Source organism: Gigantopelta aegis, chromosome 6 (genome assembly GCF_016097555.1).
Source record: "Gigantopelta aegis isolate Gae_Host chromosome 6, Gae_host_genome, whole genome shotgun sequence".
Lineage (NCBI taxonomy): Eukaryota > Metazoa > Mollusca > Gastropoda > Neomphalida > Peltospiridae > Gigantopelta > Gigantopelta aegis.
The window spans coordinates 64,471,627-64,492,598 of record NC_054704.1 but is presented as its reverse complement, the minus strand read 5'-3'; the positions used below and the strand labels follow the sequence as shown (position 1 = coordinate 64,492,598).

Genomic DNA, 20,972 nt, shown 5'->3' with positions numbered 1-20,972 from the left:
TTCGTTGGGTTTTTAACTGTTTCATAGTTATCGTCCTCAAGAAATATTGCTACCATCACATCATCAGTTTTCAGGACTTTTTTGCAGTGCTTCAAGATTTTAAACTGGGATTTTGTGTGTGGCTTTATCACATAGAGAGCTCTACAAATTAAGTTTGTGTTTCATAAAGTTTGGCCTCTTCTTTGACAGCATGGCTGGTTGTGCACAATAACTTCACATTGATGCAATTAGTATAAAAACATTTCTATATCCTTGGTAAAAAAAAGTACAAATGCACCTTCTTGGAAATGCTATATTCATATATTACATCCCCGTGAATGCTTCTTTCAATTGAATCTCTCTCTTTTCAGTTCACTGAGCCGTGACTTGGTCATTAGCAGTGATGAAAGTGAACCAGAACAGGTAAGCTTTTGCGTCCTTTGTTGATTGATTTTCACCGAATGTGACAAATACACATGTATGTATGTAGAATGTTGGAATGCATTTTAATAATTAGATTATTGACAAATATTCATCTGTACGTTCACTCAAATTATTATTTAATGGTTTGCACAAATTATTTTTTTATTGATTTTGGATCATGTGGAATTGATATCAATAACCGACCCTCCACCCATAACTACACCCGTCATCTCAAAATAATTTTATGATTATTGTACCTGTTTTAAAACCAGTTTTGAAATTTATTGTATTAATTTGTATTAGAGAAATAACCATTAACATCATCTCAAAAAAATTATTGACTTGTTTCTAAATAAATAAATGTGTTTTCAAACTTTCATTTTAATGTGAAGAGAGTGAAAAAAAAAAAAGAAAAAAAGAAAAAATATGTTAAAAGCATTTTAGAATTGTATACAGCAATATCAGAAACTTGCATATTGAATCGCCATGCAATACTGCACTGTACTTGCCTTCATTGCTGTGGTTAAATTCGAACCCTGTATACAAGTGTTTTAACAATGTATCACTGTAATTGATCATGTGCATTCAGCAGGTATTTTTAGCATGAATTAAGCAACTAAAACAGATCTTAAAATGACTACAATTGGTGTCACAAGTTAACTAATTGTGATATTTTTATTCTGACAGTTATTTTTTAAGGTCTTTGTAGTGCATGATTTTTTTATATATCTAATGTTAACAGACAGTATGTATGGTTTAAACAAGTTATTTTATATATTACAATACTGGTTATCTTTTAAAAGAAAATAATAATTATAAGAATTTTTTTTTAATTAAAGAATAAAGCTGATTTTTTTTTTTTAAAAAAAAAAAAAAAAAAAAAAAAAAAAAAAAAAAAAAAAGATATATATATGTGTGTGTGTGTGTGTGTGTATATATATATATATATACATATATTATGTACATTGTTTTCCTTCCAGTTAATATTAATACATACATTTCTACTGATTGTAATATATTGATGTGTCCAAATTTAATTTAAAATTGATTATTGATCCAGCCAAGTTTAATTTAAACTTTTCCATTTCTACTAGTGCATAATTTTTTGTTTGTTTATGAAATCGTCTAGCAACTTGTTGAAACAGATATCTGAATAGTTCTGTCCAGTCAGAACATGCAGTGCAGAAGCTAGAGAAAATAAATTCTTTTGTGGATTCTGAAAGCAAATCATCCACATGGACATGCAGTCTTAGTATCACCATTTGTCTTAAACAGCATGTCGAAAAAATGTCTGTCAAATAAAATGCACAAAAACCTTGATACTCTCCGGCATAACCAAAATTCCTACAGGGTTGCTTTGTTTAATTCCGATATGCTCTATTTACTGTTAGGCTCAAACCTGCATGCAATAAACATTGCCCATATTATCCCTGTCACCTATCGCCCCTTGTGAGGAAAATAGGATGACCCAAATCTCATATTTTTAGCAGCGAAATGAGTGTTTGAAAAGGCAGCAGCACAGAAAAGATTATAGCCTCAGAGAGGTGAAACAGGGACTTAATTACTGGGAATGCTGGTACAAAATGAAAAATCTTTTCTCTTTTACCTCCAGCCTCCACCCGAGTGCCAGTCAAGTAGGAAATCTCCCATGAATGCCGTGGGCAAGAGGTAAGTTTGCCGTCTATGACAACTTAAAAATGTTAGATTTATCTTTATTTTGGTCGATAAACTATGAGGTTTGCAGGAGGACTTCCCTGTTGGCAGGGATCCAAAGCCAACATGCTAGATTGTTTGTTTTAAACATGCCTCCAATACTGATCTAGCCCCAGCTTTGTTTTACAGCAAAATGTTGACTGATCCGATTCTGTTGTGTCTTACACTAATTGAATACTGTATCAGTCTGTTATGGAGGGTTAGCCAGCAGTGAACAGTGAGTCCACTATCCATCTCGAGCAGTGGGCCAAGTCATGCTGGTGAATATGTTTTACTCCTGGTTGCCCAACTAAATCAGCTGTTAAAGACACTTCTCAGTGTCTGATGCAGTATTAATTCCTGTCTAATCATACATGACCAAACACCATCGCACTGGTGTTTTATCAAGTCGACCGTATGCTCATTATTGGATTATAATCAACATCCCATATTTTGGTGGGTACATGTAGTTGTAGGTGTCGGTGCAGATGACATTAGTCTCATCAACACATCTTTGTTTATCTCTCATATCTACCAAACTATGTACAGTGTTTACTGGTTTATGATTTACTTATAACACTTCAAAGATTAGGTAGATCTATAAGTGCCCATTAGTATCGCTATTTATCAGATCTAGTGTTTATTGATATATGATTAAGTTTTCATACTTAAATTATATACAGCAGTATTTATCAAATCTACAGTACTGGTTTTAAAAAATTAAAAAATATATGATTAAATTGTCATTCTTGATTATCAGTATCAGTTTTTATCAAATCTACTGTAATGTATTTATTGGCATATAACTAAATTGTCATATTTGCTTATCAGCATCAGTTTTTATCAAATTTACTGCAATGTAAATATGTTTTTTTATGCTTAAATTATATCTGTCAGTATTTATTAAAATCTACTATAATGCCTTTATTTGATGTATGATTAAGTTGTCATGCTTAAATCACATTCACATTAGTATTTTACAAATCCGCTGTAATATGTTTATTGATACACAATTGCCTTCGTTTTTAATTATTATATTCATCAGTATTTATCAAATGTACTGTAAACTATAGATATGATTAACTTTTCATGTTCAAACATACACCTTAGTGTTTTGGATCGATCCCTGTCAGTGGGCCCATTGGGCTATTTCCCGTTCTAGCCAGTGCACCACGACTGGTATATCAAAGGCTGTGGTATGTACTACCCTGTATGTGGGACGTTGCATATAAAAGATCCCTTGCTGCTAATCGAAAAGAGTAGCCCATGAAGTGGCGACAGAGGGTTTCCTCTCTCATTATCTGTGTGGTCCTTAACCATATGTTTGAGCCATATAACCGTAAATAAAACATTTCTTTCTTTCCTTAAGTGTTTATTGAATCTTGTGTACAGTGATTATTGGGATGTGGCTACTTTTTGTCATGTCTGATCATTCAAGACTGGATTGCACTGCAGATTGCATCATTATCAACAATCCACTGTATATTAAACCTACTGTTAAAATTATGTAACATTTAATCAAATATTTAGAGATTATTACTAGAGTACACATATGTTTTGGTTTCATCAGTTATCATATATTAGGACTAAAAAAAGTTAGTTTGTCTTGTTCAACAACACCACTAGAGCACAGTGATTAATTAATCATCGGCTATTGGATGTCAAACATTTGGCAATTATGACTCGTCATCAGAAAAAACAGCAAGGGATCTTTTATATACACAGACAGGAAAGCACATACCACGACCTTTGATCAGTTGTGCTGTACTGGTTGGAACAAGAAAAACATTATCAGTTGAATGGAAAATGCATAATACATGATTTTTATTCCTAATATATGATTTTGAACATACTAAAATACCTGAGGGTAATAGTCTCTTTAGATCATATAATCTCAAGTTTTATACAGTGTCTTCTTTGTAAACTTTATACTTACCGACAGGTATAATTTCAGCTAGCCATTACTTAATATTCAAATGATGTATGAATATAAAAGCCTTGGATTTTGACAAATTAGAAGGAATTATGGCTAGAAAGCAAGGCAACAAGTGTCTTTAATATAACACAACAACATCCATTTAAAATAAAGACTTGTAAATTATTTCATGTTTTTCGCAATAAAACAGCTTTTGGAGTTGCGTCTTAGTATGATACAAAATCAGGCACAGCCATGAAACTATTTAATTTTCAAGGCATTGGGACATGTGACTAGATGACTCTGGCAATTTGCCACATGGCCACCATTACATTTGAGCCATGAATATATAACCCCTGGGCTTTTTGATGGAAATGACATCAGGGTTCGAATGACATTCTGCATGTCTTAAATCATTTTTAAAAAAATACTATATAACATTTCCGTTTTTTAATAGAGCATTGGTCAACTTTCAACCTACAATTGCTATCGAAATGTTTTTGTTTGATGACTGACTGAATGAATCCATAAATTTTGGATCATCACCAGTAGAAAATTATATAGCAATGTTTATTTGTTTACTAATACTGTTACTTAACTGTCAATGAACATAGTCCTTGGACTTGATTAGTTTACATCTAAGTTGCAAAGATACCAAATTCTGAAAGTATGATATGAAAAATACCACAGAATGTTATGATATGATTTACTAGTGAAAATAATACTGTATTTTACTCTAATATTAGCCCATTGGGCTATTTCTTGTTCTATCCAGTGCACCATGTCTCTTATATCAAAGACTGTGGTATGTACTATCCTGTCTGAGATGGTGCATATAAAACATCCCTTGCTACTAATGGCAAAATGTAGCAGGTTTCACAAGACTGTCAAAATTACCAAATGTTTGACATTCAATAGGCGATGATTGATAAATCAATTGCTCTAGTGGTGTTGTTAGACAAAACAAACTTGTAACTAAACAAATATTATTACCATTGTAAAGCATTTGATGGTCTGAATGATTTTGGGGTTCTTTAACAAATGTAGATATTTGTTTTTGGTTTCAATTTTTAAATCATCATTTCATTTTTATAAACAATTGAATATTTTTCAAGTTCGAAAATCACAAAATGTCATGTACAAAACAAAATGCCTGAAATTCTTGTGATCAGTAATTGACTTGTAGACACTTAAGTTTTGTATATCAACAGTTTAAAAATTTGTACCTTAAAGTTGTAAAGAATATACCTGTAAGTTATTATTCATCGCTAAATACATTTGAAATGTAATTCCTTTTGCTTTTTATTATGAACACATGTTTACATTGTGTACTTGCAATGCATAATGGTATTATTTTATCGTAGTATCATACCAGTATCAGGTGCACAGTATTATCAGTATACTTTCATAGGTCTTTAAAGATAACAGTAAATTGATAAATATAAAAAAAAAAAAAAAAATTCAGTCAGATATAAGGTTGATATTTCATCTAGTGAAGCCTCCCAATTCCATATATATATCACATTAGTTACATACAGCCTACACATTTAACTTCTATGATCCGAATTTACGAAGCTTTTTTTTCTTAAACACAGGTGTTTAAGCATTGTAAATGTATATAGTTACACGTGTGTAAGACATAAACAGGCTTTGTAACTTCAGTCCTATATCTTATCACACAAGATCAACTATTGCTGTAGATAACATTGACATTTATACATCAGTGTGTGTTGTGTATCAAATCTACTGCACTGTGTTTATTGGTATCTTATTAGTTTCTCCACAGCTGGTATATCAAAGGCTTGAGTAGGTGCTGGATGTATAACAGATTCATCATTGCTGTTATGTGTTACAAATAGATTGGTGGCTGTAGGTATCTATTCTCACTGTCTAGGTAATTAAACCAATTGTTTTAATATTAATAACTGTTAAGACGCCACATAGCCAGTTTAAACTGTGCTGTGATGGTGTTACTAGTTTTGTTTGTGTTTAACCATACAAGACTAGAAACGTGATGCAGATTACATTTTTTTGTTTTATGAAGGGCTGATCCAGAATTGTACTCATTGTGTGTGGTCGGTTGAGTATTTAAATCAATTATGCATAGAGAGAAAGCAGCAGCAGGTTGACCCATCTGTTGTAAAATAATAAATAGAAGGGTCAGTATTTAGCTCTGTGGAGTGCTCGCATGGGGTGCTTGGGGTCATAGGATTAAACCCCTTTGGCAGACCCATACAGTTTTACCCATCTCAACCAGTGCTCTATGACTGGTATAGCAAAGGCCATGGTTTGTGCTGTCCTATATGTTGGAAAGAGCACATAAAAGATCCCTTGTTACTAATGGAAAAAATGTTGCTGGTTTCCTCTGAAGATTATGTGTCAGAATGCTCAAATGTTTGATATTCAGTGGCCAAGGATTAATTAATCTAGTGGTGATGTTAAACAAAACAAACTTTAATTTAACTAAAATTAATTAATTCTGTGTATCGAATATATTGTGTCTGTGGGAATTTTATATTAGCTAAACATTTTCTTTTAAAGCCATCCTATCTCTACATTTTGCCACTGTATTGGTACTTATTATTATATTTCTCAACTACCATACATTGTCTTTATAATACACACATCAGAAAGCTGTTTTAAAATGGTTTACAGACTTGACTGTTAAAACACAAAAAGTAATGACTATTTGTACTAGTGAAAGTTAGATGTTACAATTTTTTTTTAACATCAGGAATATGATCTACCTATCTCTGCATGTTCAAACAAAATGTTAGGAACTTGAAGATTTCTCTGCCAAAATGCTGGTTTATCTGTTGTTTAGATCATGATGTCAGATTAAGAATGATAAACATGACATTGTAACAAGGTCTAGACACCCAACAATCGACAGTGGCTTGGCTTTAACAAAGCAAATTTTCAGTGCTCGAATCATCTGCAACAGTTGCTCAGAAATTGCAGTTACGTGTACACTGAGGTTATGCACTTAAACATTGATTTGTTTTTTTCCTTTGCTGCAAAACCGTATTGCAGGAAATGGATCCTAGCGTATAGGTTTAAATGTTAAATGATGCATGTAACGGTAACAGTTTTTAGTTACATGTTGTTGGGTGGGGTTTTTTATGTGTCCAGTTTAAATCTAAATTTAATCAAACAATTAATGCAGCATTCTCCATGGGTGTAATGCATGGTGGATTCGATCAACCTTAATGGAGTCGGCGTTTGCTTTGTCTAACGACACCACCAGAGCACATTGATTTATTAATCATCGGCTATTGGATGTCAAACATATGGTAATTTTGACACAGTCATAGAGAGGAAACCCGCTACATTGTTCCATTAGTAGCAAGGGATCTTTTATATGCAGCATTCCACAGACAGGATAGCACATACCACGGCCTTCGTGGTGCACTGGCTGAGACAAGAAATAGCCCAATGGGCCCACTCATGGGGATCAATCCCAGACTGACCGCACATCAAGCGAGTGCTTTACCACTTGGCCTACGTCCTGCCCCTATCTGTCCAAGGAGTGTATGAAAAGCAGTGTGTTTTGCCCTGCCTGTATGAATGTGTATAAGAGAACCCTTGCTGCTTTCTCATTAAAGTAACCCGTGTGATGACATTGGGTTTTCTCTTTCTCTCAGCCAAATGTTGAAGTATCCATATATGAAACACCAAATTGCCATGTCCAATATTTTAAGGTATCTATATAGAGAATAACTAGTTAATGACGTAGAATATGGGCTTTATCCTTTGAAGATTTGAGAATGGAAAATTCTCATTCGGCCTGAATGGGACAAAGCTGATATCCTACATCATTAACTAGTTATTATCTTTATCCTGCAGACCATAAAAATTAAGGGGAAAAGCTATTATTTCTGTTATTTCAGCTACATTGTACGATGACCTAGAGGTGAAATGAGCGATTTTGTAATTAGCTATGCGTGATGTCAAAAGTCATATCCTGCTACTGTACGGATATGACCTTGCTTTATCTGTCATATTCTGTCAATAGAAATGGTGGTTACAGGATAAAAACAAATATGCCTCTCCTTTAAATGATACAGATACTCTTTCCTCTCCTCTCCTTTCACATAAAACAGAGGTTACAGAATCCATTTGCAAAACACTGTATATCCGTTTTCATCATTGTGAGAAAAAACATGGTGTTGCTGCATAGTGACGTGTCATATATCACAAGATGACATAGATCATGTTTGATGGAAACTTTATTGTAGTATCGTTGACTTGTTCTAACATCAGTACACCATCACTGCTAACTCCAAAATCTGGAAACTGGTGTATATTTCGCATTGTGGAACTTCATGTGTGTATAAAAAAAAAATATTTTGGTATAGACATAATCCAGTTAATAATGTTCATGCTTTGTATATTATACTGACTGGATGTGAAGAATTAATTTTCAGAACTCTTTGTTCTTAAGTAAATAGAATATAAATACTCTTATGTGTTATTAAGAGTTTAAAAAAGGGTTTTATGTTATTGTCAATTAAAAGTATTGGCTTGTTGGACTTCAGCATATGGATATATTTATGTAAAAAAAAATGTTCAAACAGAATTTGAAATTGGCAAATACATTGTCTAAATTATGCAGCAGGAGTAGAATATGATAGAATTATTACAGCAGATTAGATAAAAATACGCACTATTGCCTGGCTCGGTTTTCGAGAAATAATTTATTAATAATGCATTGTAATTTGTACATGTGCGGGTAGAGTACAGGGCACAGTGTTTCATGCAAATCAACCTCCAGTACTGACAAGGACAATTCAGGATCACCAGAACTCTATTAATGTATTCCAAATATGTTTTAAACTGCTGTTTGATACTTGATACACAACACACTAGTAGTCAATGTTATTGCAATAGTGAGGATAGCTTACATTTAGTGTAAACGAAATACATTGTAGAGTGTAGCTAAAACTGTTCAAAAAGGTTGTTTTGTTTAATGGCACCACTGGAGTACATTGATTAATTAATCATCTGCTATTGAATGTCAAACATTTGGTAATTCTGACACATGGTCATTGCAGGAAACCCTCTACATTTTTTCCTGATGCAGCAAGGGATCTTTTATATGCACTTTCCCGCAGACTGGAATGCACATACACAGCCACTGACCAGTTGTGGTGCATTAGTTGCAATGAGAAAAACTAAAATTGTTCAATGACCATTGAACGGTTTCTGCCAGAGGGTACAAAGGGTAAAATTAGGTACCCTAAAATCTTGGAAATTAATAGACATATATACATATATATATATATATATATATATATATATATATATATATATATATTTAGATAGCCGATATTAAAAGAACAGCTGTTTAAAATTTGTCAAAGTACATGAAATTCTGTATTCAATTTCAAAAGATTTGAAATCCATAACCACCTAGTAGGGGCACTTGTGGTCTGTTTTGTTTTTGTTAAGTACCCTCAAATTATTTTCTGGCAGAAAGCCTGTAGAAGGTAGCTTATATTCTGTTACTTTATTTTTAAAGACAATATTTGAAGTGTTAATGATGTTTAAACTATCCAAAATTGTTTAAAATTTTGCATAAATCCCAATCTCATTACAAAGTCAGCTTATTAACAATGCACTTGAAACATCATTGTAGTACAAAAATGTACATCAGAAATAGTTAACTAAGTGAAGTTATTTGTTTTATTGGACAGGTTGCTGCTCATTATCACAAAACCAAGTATATAACTACTAAAACTCTTATAAACTGGTTCACAGTAAATCCATAAGAGTTTATTTACTGTCCGAACCAAAATGTTAACAACTACAAAAAATTACTCTCCTACCTTTAATTACCGTTACATTTCCCCCACATTTTGTCCACACACAAGTCGTGATAAAAACATTACAGTGACACAGCTTCCACATATGAGACTGTAACGATGTCGCCAGTATCGACTTTGCTGAGATAGCATAGGGCAAAATACATGCAGTTTTTAGCCGTCTGCCAAAGTATGTGACATAATTAATATAAAATCAATGATCTTTAGTGGTATATTTAAACAAACAAAATATAATTTTAAAAATTAATATGACGTCATCACATTTGCTTTTATATGATAATATGTTATGACGTTGCTAGATTAAGTCATATCCTTTCACCCCTCTTGGAGAATATTCCATAAAAAGTCAAAATGGCAACTGGCACAAAATTATATGCTTTTTGCCCTATGTGATCTCAGTGAAGTCGACGTTGGTGACATGGTTATCATCTAGTATGTGGAATCTGTGTCATTGCAATGGTTTCTCCTAGATTTCTGTCTGGACAAAATGTGAGTAAAATCTAACACAAAATAAAGGTAGGAAAGCAATTGTTGGTGGTAGTTAACATTTTGGTTCGGACAGTAGATGTTGTAATTGTTTCTTAACGTACCATAACAAACTTTAGTATCACAATAAACTGTTTAACTGTTAAGGTTTTCTGTTGTTAAGAAGAACTAGACTTCTTTCTTTGCCATGAAATCGGTGCCAAATGGAAGTGTTTATTTGTTATTGTTACACTCCAGTGATCAAGTGGTTTATTTATTGATTCATTTTAATTTGATTATTTTCATACCTGTACCCAATTGTGGTTCAAGCGTGCTGTGGCAGAACGAACATACCTTAGCTATTTGGGCTATCTGTTTCAAGGTCCTATGTCAAAGTTGAAACTACAATATTTTGTTATTTTCTCATTTATTTGTAATAAATAACTTCAAATTAATCAATCCCACGCATAATCTTTCTATAATTAACTCAATAATAATAATTAATAAAAGTCGCGTACTATATGACGAGGGGTTTCCTGAATAATGTTTGACTAAATATAGCATGGTCACCATCTTTGTTTCTTTGTCAGTTGTAAAGGACACACTCTTTAACCGGCCTCGGTGGCATTGTGGCAGGCCATCGGTCTACAGGCTGGTAGGTACTGGGTTCGGATCCCAGTCGAGGGGTGTAAACCACTTGCACTGACCAGTGATCCATAACTGGTTCAACAAAGGCCATGGTTTGTGCTATCCCGCCTGTGGGAAGCGCAAATAACATATCCCTTGCTATTGAAAAGAGTAGCCCATGTAGTGGCGACAGCAGGTTTCCTCTCAAAATCTGTGTGGTCCTTAACCATATTGTCTGACGCCATATAACCGTAAATGAAATGTGTTGAGTGCGTCGTTAAATAAAACATTTCTTTCTTTCTTTCTTTCTTTCTTTCTTTCTTTCTTTCTTTAACAACACACTCAACACATTTTATTTATGGTTATATGGCATCCAACATATGGTTAAGGACCACACAGATATTGAGGGAGGAAACCCACTGTCGCTACTTCATGGACTACTCTTTTTGATTAACAGCAAGGAATCTTTTGTATGCACCATCCCATAGACAGGACAGCACATACCACAACCTTTGATGTATCAGTCATGGTGCACTGGCTGGAACGAGAAATAGCCCAATGGGCCAAACCAACCGCTCATTAAGTGAGCGCTTTACCACTGGGCTACATCTCACCCCTTGTCAGTTGTCTGCAAAGAATTATAGAAAAAACTTAGTGACATCACTAGTTAATATGTGTGATACTCTCTCAAGATTCCCCTGTAAAATACTCTCTTTTTTCTACTAGTAAATGGAATTATTTGGTTATAATTTTTAATAGGCATATAATTGAAGGTATAAACTTTTATGTTTCAAAGCAAAAAATAAGTAATATGTTTGGTGGTAACTGCCATTATTGCAACTTTGTCATAGCACATTTAAACGGAATGATTAAAAAAAAGAAGTAGTATTTTTCAATTTGGCTACTGATCTGTTATGTTAAGTGTCCAAAAATCAATCCAAAATATTCTTGGAATACATGGATTTGTGCAATACATGAACACAATTCCTGTGATCCTCAAATTTGCAACATAATTTAAAATATAACTATTTACCCACATAACTAATAAAGCAGTTCACATAGTTTTAAAGTTGTATATTCGACACACAAACAGAAAGATGGTTCACATGAATTATTGTGCTCCACTAACACCTCCCCATTAAGCCATCAAAGCTTTCTTTAGAAGGAGTCGGTATCAGGTTGTGAGCTCAGTACCTATCAATCTTAAGTCCAGTGGCTTAACCAGTATGCTACCGATGCTGGTGAATGTAGGTCAGGTCAGGTCAGGTCAGGTCAGGTCATAGGGTTTTACGTGCACATTCAGAACAAGCTGTTGCAGTGGTGAATGTAAATCTGTCTGTCATATTATAGTTCTATATTCCAAAGTTGAAATGGGGTTGTAACATGCTGGATATGTCTTTCACTGTGGTCATTTCATTACAATTACATTACACTGGTGTCATGTTAGTGACAAACCGGCCTCGATGGCGTCGTGGCAGGCCATCGGTCTACAGGCTGGTAGGTATTGGGTTCAGATCCCAGTCGAAGCATGGGATTTTAAATCCAGATACCGACTCCAAACCCTGAGTGAGTGCTCCGCAAGGCTCAATGGGTAGGTGTAAACCACTTGCACCGACCAGTGATCCATAACTGGTTCAACAAAGGCCATGGTTTGTGCTATCCTGCCTGTGGGAAGCGCAAATAAAAGATTCCTTGCTGCTAATCGGAAGAGTAGCCCATGTAGTGGTGACAGCGGGTTTCCTCTCAAAATCTGTGTGGTCCTTAACCATATGTCTGACACCATATAACCGTAAATAAAATGTGTTGAGTGCATCGTTAAATAAAACTCTTCTTTCTTTCTTTGTTAGTGACAAAGCTTACTAACAAAGTGTTCAGTTGTGTTATTCGTGAGATGAATCCAACTAGGTCTTGTCCGCATCCCCCCACATACCTATTTTTCTTTGTTGGTTTTAACGATGTCTCTTTACCAATTACTGAAGAAAATATTCATCAGTGATTTGCAATAAACTGATGTTTTATTAGGGTATCAGCTGGAGATATTGTAATTTTAATGTAAATTCAATGCTAGTTTGAGGTAACTAATAAGGTACTACACCTGTTATGCTCATTTAATGTACATAACTGAGCAAAATCGGTCAAGCAAGTGAAAATTATGTGAACAGACATTGAAATATTGTCTTCTAAGAGTGCATGAAACTTAATATTCTTATTTTCTTTTAATATATATGGCCAATGCTGATAATATATCAAACTTTATTAAAAGCAGATTGTCATAAATAACCAACATCGTTTTCTTCCAAATCATTCCATTTAGTGCAGTTCCACCTGTATTATACAGGCACCTGTCTTAAGACACCACTTTGTTGTACTTTATTGGATGATTGCTTAATCAGGGCTTCTAGATTATGGTAGCCTCGCTTCCATGGCTAGTGATATTCAGTGTTTGGCTAGTAAATAACTACTATTACCATGCCTGATGGCTAGTGAAAAATAAAGTTAAATGCTGCATTTAAGTTATTTGGTAAATATGAATATCTTGTCCCCATCCCCCCCCCCCCCCCCCCCCCCCCCCAATCTTAGTGTTTTTAATCTCTATCTCCCTCTTTAGGTAACATATCAGAGTATTACTATTAGTAAAACTGTATTAAGTAAAGTAGGGCTAGTCAATTTTTTTACTCACTGATCCCATGGCTAGTCGATTTTGTAAACATTGTAGAAGCCTTGTTAATACAAATTCAGTTGTCAGATTTAGCATTCATTCAGCTGGGGAGGGGCATAGCCCAGTGGTAAAGCGCTCGCTCGATGTGTCAGATTTAGCATTCATTCAGCTGGGGAGGGGCATAGCCCAGTGGTAAAGCGCTCACTCGATGTGTCAGATTTAGCATTCATTCAGCTGGGGAGGGGCATAGCCCAGTGGTAAAGCGCTCACTCGATGTGTCAGATTTAGCATTCATTCAGCTGGGGAGGGGCATAGCCCAGTGGTAAAGCGCTCACTCGATGTGTCAGATTTAGCATTCATTCAGCTGGGGAGGGGCATAGCCCAGTGGTAAAGCGCTCACTCGATGTGTCAGATTTAGCATTCATTCAGCTGGGGAGGGGCATAGCCCAGTGGTAAAGCGCTCACTCGATGTGTCAGATTTAGCATTCATTCAGCTGGGGAGGGGCATAGCCCAGTGGTAAAGCGCTCACTCGATGTGTCAGATTTAGCATTCATTCAGCTGGGGAGGGGCATAGCCCAGTGGTAAAGCGCTCACTCGATGTGTCAGATTTAGCATTCATTCAGCTGGGGAGGGGCATAGCCCAGTGGTAAAGCGCTCACTCGATGTGTCAGATTTAGCATTCATTCAGCTGGGGAGGGGCATAGCCCAGTGGTAAAGCGCTCACTCGATGTGTCAGATTTAGCATTCATTCAGCTGGGGAGGGGCATAGCCCAGTGGTAAAGCGCTCACTCGATGTGTCAGATTTAGCATTCATTCAGCTGGGGAGGGGCATAGCCCAGTGGTAAAGCGCTCACTCGATGTGTCAGATTTAGCATTCATTCAGCTGGGGAGGGGCATAGCCCAGTGGTAAAGCGCTCACTCGATGTGTCAGATTTAGCATTCATTCAGCTGGGGAGGGGCATAGCCCAGTGGTAAAGCACTCACTCGATGTGCAGTCGGTCTGGAATCGATCCCCATTGGGCTATTTCTCACACCATCCAGTGCACCACGACTGGTACATCAACGGTCGTGGTATGTACTATCCTGTCTATGGGATGGTGCATATAGAAGATCCCTTATTGGTAATCGAAAAGAGTAGTCCATGAAGTGGCGACAGCGGGTTTCCTCCCTCAATATCTGTGTGGTCCTTAACCATATGTCCAATGCCATATAACCATAAATAAAATATGTTGAGTGCGTTGTTAAATAAAACATTTCCTTCCTTTATCCACCACCACCACCACCACACACTTCTGCCTGACAATATATTTTTTGTGTGAAGTTTGAAAAAACAATATATATATTTTTATATATGTACTTTTTTTCTTCTATTTTTTTTACTAATATGGAGGAGTTTTGACTGGGAAGGGTTTTCATAAGAAGGGTTTTGACAATGGGGATTTTGACCAGTTAATAAAAATTTTGGCTGTTGATAATTTTTCACTTCAGTGTATTAAATTGTGTCTTAGGTTGTAATGCTGGTTTTATTTATTTATTTTAACATTAAACAGATTTTAAAATCCAGCAATCCAGTTAAAATGTTTTGTATGTTACACTGACTGGGTTTCAAAGAAATAATTTTCACACTTCAGAACACTTTGTTGCTAAGCGGATATATCCCTGTTGAATAATTAACTCCCCCACACATTGTGTCCTTGCATGCGTCAATTTACACACTGTCAGCTAGCATTATGGATTTAAACATATTGAACTGATTCCCACTTGTCAATTCACGGTGGAAGATTTTATGAAACCTTGTACATGTGTCGTTATACAATGGCATGCACTTTATGCTCTTAACACCAAGGTGTTTTTTTACACAACTTAATTTACCTCACACATTTATTGACCTGAAAGGGTAGCCTCTGTGGTGGCTTTGGGTTTCTTCTTTTATTGTCTAGACTCAAGTCTAATAATTATTGATTAAAAATGTGATTGGTGGTATTAACTATACATTCCTTTTATTAGGTTCAAGTTTTTTTTTACAAGCATTCATATACTGAAACTGGCCCCGGTGGCGTCGTGGTTAGGCCATCGGTCTACAGGCTGGTAGGTACTGGGTTCGGATCCCAGTCGAGGCATGGGATTTTTAATCCAGATACCGACTCCAAACCCTGAGTGAGTGCTCCGCAAAGCTCAATGAGTAGGTGTAAACCACTTTCACTGACCAGTGATCCATAACTGGTTCAACAAAGGCCATGGTCTGCCTGTGGGAAGTGCAAATAAAAGATCCATTGCTGCTAATCGGAAGAGTAGCCCATGTAGTGGCGACAGCGGGTTCCTCTCAAAATCTGTGTGGTCCTTAACCATATGTCTGACGCCATATAACCGTAAATAAAATGTGTTGAGTGCATCGTTAAATAAAACATTTCTTTCTTTCTTTGGTTCAACAAAGGCCATGGTTTGTGTTATCCTTTCTGTGGGAAGTGCAAATAAAAGATCCTTTGCTGCCTGTTGTAAAAGATTAGCCTATGTTGTGACAGCGGGTTTCCTCTGAAAACAGTGTCAGAATGACCATGTTTGATGTCCAATAGCCGATTATAAGATAAAAAATCAATGTGCTCTAGTGGCATCGTTAAATAAAACAAACTTTACTCTTTTTTTCATATACAGAACTCAAAAGCATGTCATGTCGTTAAAATACCTCACCTATAATAATGTCATTAATATAATTGATATATATTATAAACTAAATGCAAGTATATTATAGAGAAATATGGCATTAAGTTGTTACACTTTTCAGATAATTTCCATGGCAACCATACTATTATATGAAAAAATTATGTTCAAATAAGATTGTTTAGACATGTTATTGCATAGTATCGAAACTTAATTAGTGTAGCTGTCGGCACTTGGATTTTGTTCCGAGATAGCTTGCATGGTTTCAACTGCCATACATGTAATCTGTATTATCACACTAAGTAAATATTGAACAACATCGCAATTAACCAATATGGCCCAGGCTTTTAAGTGGGGCTTTTTTTTTGGACCAAATACCAAATTAAAAGAACAAACAAATCAAGAATTGGCTGTCAGTGACATAATTATATTAATCATACACCTTGCTCACTTCATTGTGTTGAAAGCCACTTTTCTTAACAGTCTCATCAGCCATATATAGCAGCAATTTGTGCCAGTGATGGTGCAAGGGAAAGAAAAGAGAAAATCATTATGTGAAAGCCTGTATCTGACTAACTGGCTAACTGTTAAGTAGTGGTGTGTGGCACTGTGGCAGGATAGTATAACTGTACATGTATTTACGGTTTACCATGTGTATTGATCCAGCATTACGGACTCTTGTTGTTGTGCCCGTGGTATGGAAGTGAATTTCACCCGACGCATCGGGCGGGCGGCACAGAGGTGTGCTTATTGACTGTGTCTTGGGTGATCAATAACAACCAATTTCGTTCATCCAGATTACCAGCGTGGCATTGTGTCTGATTTCAGCAAAATACTAGTAGCTAAAACTCCTGCTTTCTTGTTTGCGCACTAGGAAGTCGTTACGTGTTGAAGTAGATTTCAGAGTTTTGTGCGAAGCAAGCCATCAAGGATTATCATGTCCATAGACTTGACAGTAAGGTATGACGACTGCTTGTTGCGGAGGTGAGAGTGATCTGGATGGAAGCGGGAGAGGGCTTTCACCACTCACATAATGATATTACATACACATCTAGTGGCACTTGATCACCATTAGGGGCGGGACGTAGCCCAGTGGTAAAGCGTTTGCTTGATGCACGGTCGGATCCAGGATCGATCCCTGTTGGTGGACCCATTGGGCTATTTCTCGTTCCAGCCAGTGCTCTACAACTGGTGTAACAAAGGCTGTGGTATGTACTATCCTGTTTGTGTGATGGTGTATATAAAATGTGTTGAGTGTGTCGTTAAATAAAACATTTCCTTCCTTGATCACCATTAGGTATTGATGTGTTCCATTCTAACAGGGTTTCCACTAGGAGGTTTTTTGGAAGATTCAGACTTATGCAATATCCAGGTGGGTGGGGTGGGGGTGGGGTGTCTTCATGATTGAGGAAAATCATCACCTCTGTCATTAATACTTACTGACAATGAATGATGATTGGAGACTGTATTTTACAGTTGCTTTTGTTACAGACTCCTTGCAAAACCTGCAAGAACATTCAAAAATATTTTTTAACCTTTTTTTTTTTTTTAAATGTGTGTGTAATTTTGAAGGTACGGATCCCCATACCATCATAAAAATTAAAGTTACATTTTAGTCTCAACAAATTGTTGTTTAAGAATATTTTCCATTTAATTATATAGGTTTTTGGATGGTTAAGTATCTGATATTTCATCAGATGAGTTTTTATGAAAAACAGCTGAAAGTTTATATACTGAACAAAAAAAGAAACTTCCGATTTGTACATATAGTATTTGTTGTGTTAAAGAATTCATTGTGTAATGAAATTATATAGGTAGTATTAGCCTTGAGCTGTATTATCAGGATTCATGAATTTGATCGATTATTTTTGCACTGTTAATCATCGACAACGTGAAATTCAGTTTGCACGTGCATGCATGGTTCGACATGTCCCGTGTAGTATTCGGTCAATTTGTTTTACTTGTATTACTGACATTGTTGTCAAGTGAACGAAAACGCTCCAAAATTTGTAGCATTTTTAGTATGCCAAGAATACCCAATAATGTACGCGAATGGGCGATTGGCATGCTTGATGCTGGCATGTCGACAGAAGATGTTGCAAGGCATGTTGGGAGTTCTAGTCGAGCGATACGAAATCTTCGCATAAGATTTCGAATGACAGGAAGTACCAACGACTTGCCACGTCGTGGACGTCCGCGTGTTACAACGCGTGGTCAAGATCGCTATATTATGAACACGCATTTGCGCAATCGATTCCAAACTTCTACTGCTACTGCTGCTAACACACCTGGGCTTCATAATAACCGAATCAGTGGGCAAACTGTTCGTAATCGTCTGCAGGAGAACGGTTTACATGCACAACGTCCTTACGTTGGATGCGTTTTAACGCAACGTCATCGTCTAAATCGTCTTAATTGGGCACGTGTACACACTCGTTGGATACGGCGATGCTGGAATACCTTTCTTTTTTCGGATGAATCCAGATTTTCTTTACAACGTGGTGATGGCAGGGTGCGCGTCTACCTTAGGAGAAATGAACGCTATGCTGACTGTTGTATTCTTAAACGAGATCGTTTCGGGGGTGGGGGTTGTGTCATAGTCTGGGCAGCCATTGCCCATGGTTATCGTTCACCACTAGTCGTCATTGATGGCATTTTAAATATCAACGTTACCGCGATGACATTCTCGCTCATAACGTCATTCCTCTGTTCCATAACAATGCCAACATCTCGATTTTTCAGCATGATAATGCCACCTTTCATACAGCTAGAGGCACTGTAAATTTTCTTAGGACAAATAACATTGATTTCATTGATGACTGGCCTGCTAAAAGTCTTGATCTCAACCCCATTGAGCATGTCTGGGATAGTCTGGACAGACGATTGAGGTGTCGTCCCAACCCACCCGCTAATGTCAACGAACTTCGTCAAGTGCTCATTCAGGAATGGAACAATATTCCACAGGTAGAAATCAACACTTTAGTCAATTCTATGCACCTGCGATGCACTGCAGTGGTCAATTCAAGAGGTGGTCATACCCGTTATTAAGTGGGTGGTTTTTTTTTAACCCCTACCACACTTGGTCAAAATTTCTCCCAGTTTCTGTTAACCTATGGCCATGATTTTTGCACCAAACGATGCATGATGGAACACTCTTTAAACACATATATTTAACAATTATTCCCCCGGTTTGTTTTCATCAAGTTATGTTCAAGCAAAGTTAGCGGAAGTTTCTTATTTTGTTCAGTATACATAGCAATAAAATGTGTGTGGACACAACTGACTGAAAGTATTGATACAGAATCTCCCTTCTGGAAGTGTCACTGATTACTTACATGTAACAAGCTTAATAATTAACATGTAACAAGCTTATTAATTAATATGTAACAAGCTTAATAATTAATATACATGTAACAAGCTTAATAATTAATATAAATCAATGTGCTCTAGTGGTGTCGTTAAACAAAACAAACATGCTGTTAAAAATAGTGATATTCCCTAACTTGTTTTGACTAGTGTATTTATTTTTTCATTGACTTGGATGTTAACAGTGAGATGAGGTTTAGCCTGCTATCATTAAGAAAATATGCAAAAGGTTGTTTTTGATTAAAGCAAACAGAAAGAAATAATTTCAGCAACAGCGGTGTGGACTCGGTGTCAGCCACTTGCTACACACAGTGTTGTTCTCACGTTGTTATCCTCATACAACTCTTTGGCCAAGTCAGATTTTTTTTTTTTTTTTACCTCTTGCTGAAGTGTTTTTTTCATCAAGGTAAAATATTTGAGAGTCTCATATCATATTGCAGAACCGGTGCATGGTGCTCTTGTTGTCATATAGAAAGTGACAGTAAATTTTTATGCAGGGCCAACTGTCAAAAAAAAAATTGTTTACTATAATTTTTGTTGATTCTAAAAAATCTTAAGGCGGGATGTATGTAGCACATTGAGAGAACACTTGCCTCAGATGCTGTGGATCATAGGCTCGATTGTCCTCAGTGGACCCTAAAGGTTTTATTTGTTTTTGTGTGACTCAGCTAGAGTTGTGGTATTCCTATTGGGAGGTACTTCTAAAAAGTCCATTATTGGTATTTGGTAGGATTAGCCCATATTGTGATCTGCATATTACTTAATAATAACCAAACATAAATATAATATTGATCCACTGTTAAAGTGATGGGTCAGATTACAGAGCATAAGTAGCATATTATAAAGATGACTCAGGATTGTAACTGTATATAACACATTTGGTGGTTATTTTCTGTTTGTCCTAAAAAAAAATAAAAAAAATAATGACACCACTAGAACACATTGATTTATTAATCATCAGCTATTGGATGTCAAACATTTGGTAATTTTGACTTAGTCATCAGAGGAAACCTGCTACATTTTTCCATTAGCAACAAGAGATCTTTTATATATACTTTCCCACAGACGGGAAAGCAGATATCATGACCTTTGACCAGTTGTTGTGCACTGCTTGAAATGAGAAAAATGCCAGTTGGTTGAATGAATCCACTGAGGTGGTTTGATCCTGTGATGCATGCACGTCAGGTGAGCTCTCAACTGAGTTAAATCCTGTCCTGTCTGTTCTAATAGAGTTAATTTAGACAAGAAACTTGGCTGTTGACAGCCGTATATATATATATATATATATATATATATATATATATATATATATATATATTATATATGTACATACAAACTCAACAGGTTCCTCATGCAGGTGTG

At 35.9% G+C, this 20,972-nt stretch overlaps 1 protein-coding gene across 2 annotated transcripts in view; it reads left to right on the top strand.

Moving 5' to 3' along the window:
* Positions 1–20,972, top strand: part of LOC121374053 (AF4/FMR2 family member 4-like) — a 156,031-nt gene that overhangs the window by 85,253 nt on the left and 49,806 nt on the right. For both annotated transcript variants that reach the window (XM_041500946.1, XM_041500945.1), the window contains exons 8-9: positions 351–402; positions 2,015–2,070. In XM_041500946.1, the coding sequence (XP_041356880.1) occupies positions 351–402; positions 2,015–2,070 (108 nt within the window). The remainder of the gene's footprint in view (positions 1–350; positions 403–2,014; positions 2,071–20,972) is intronic.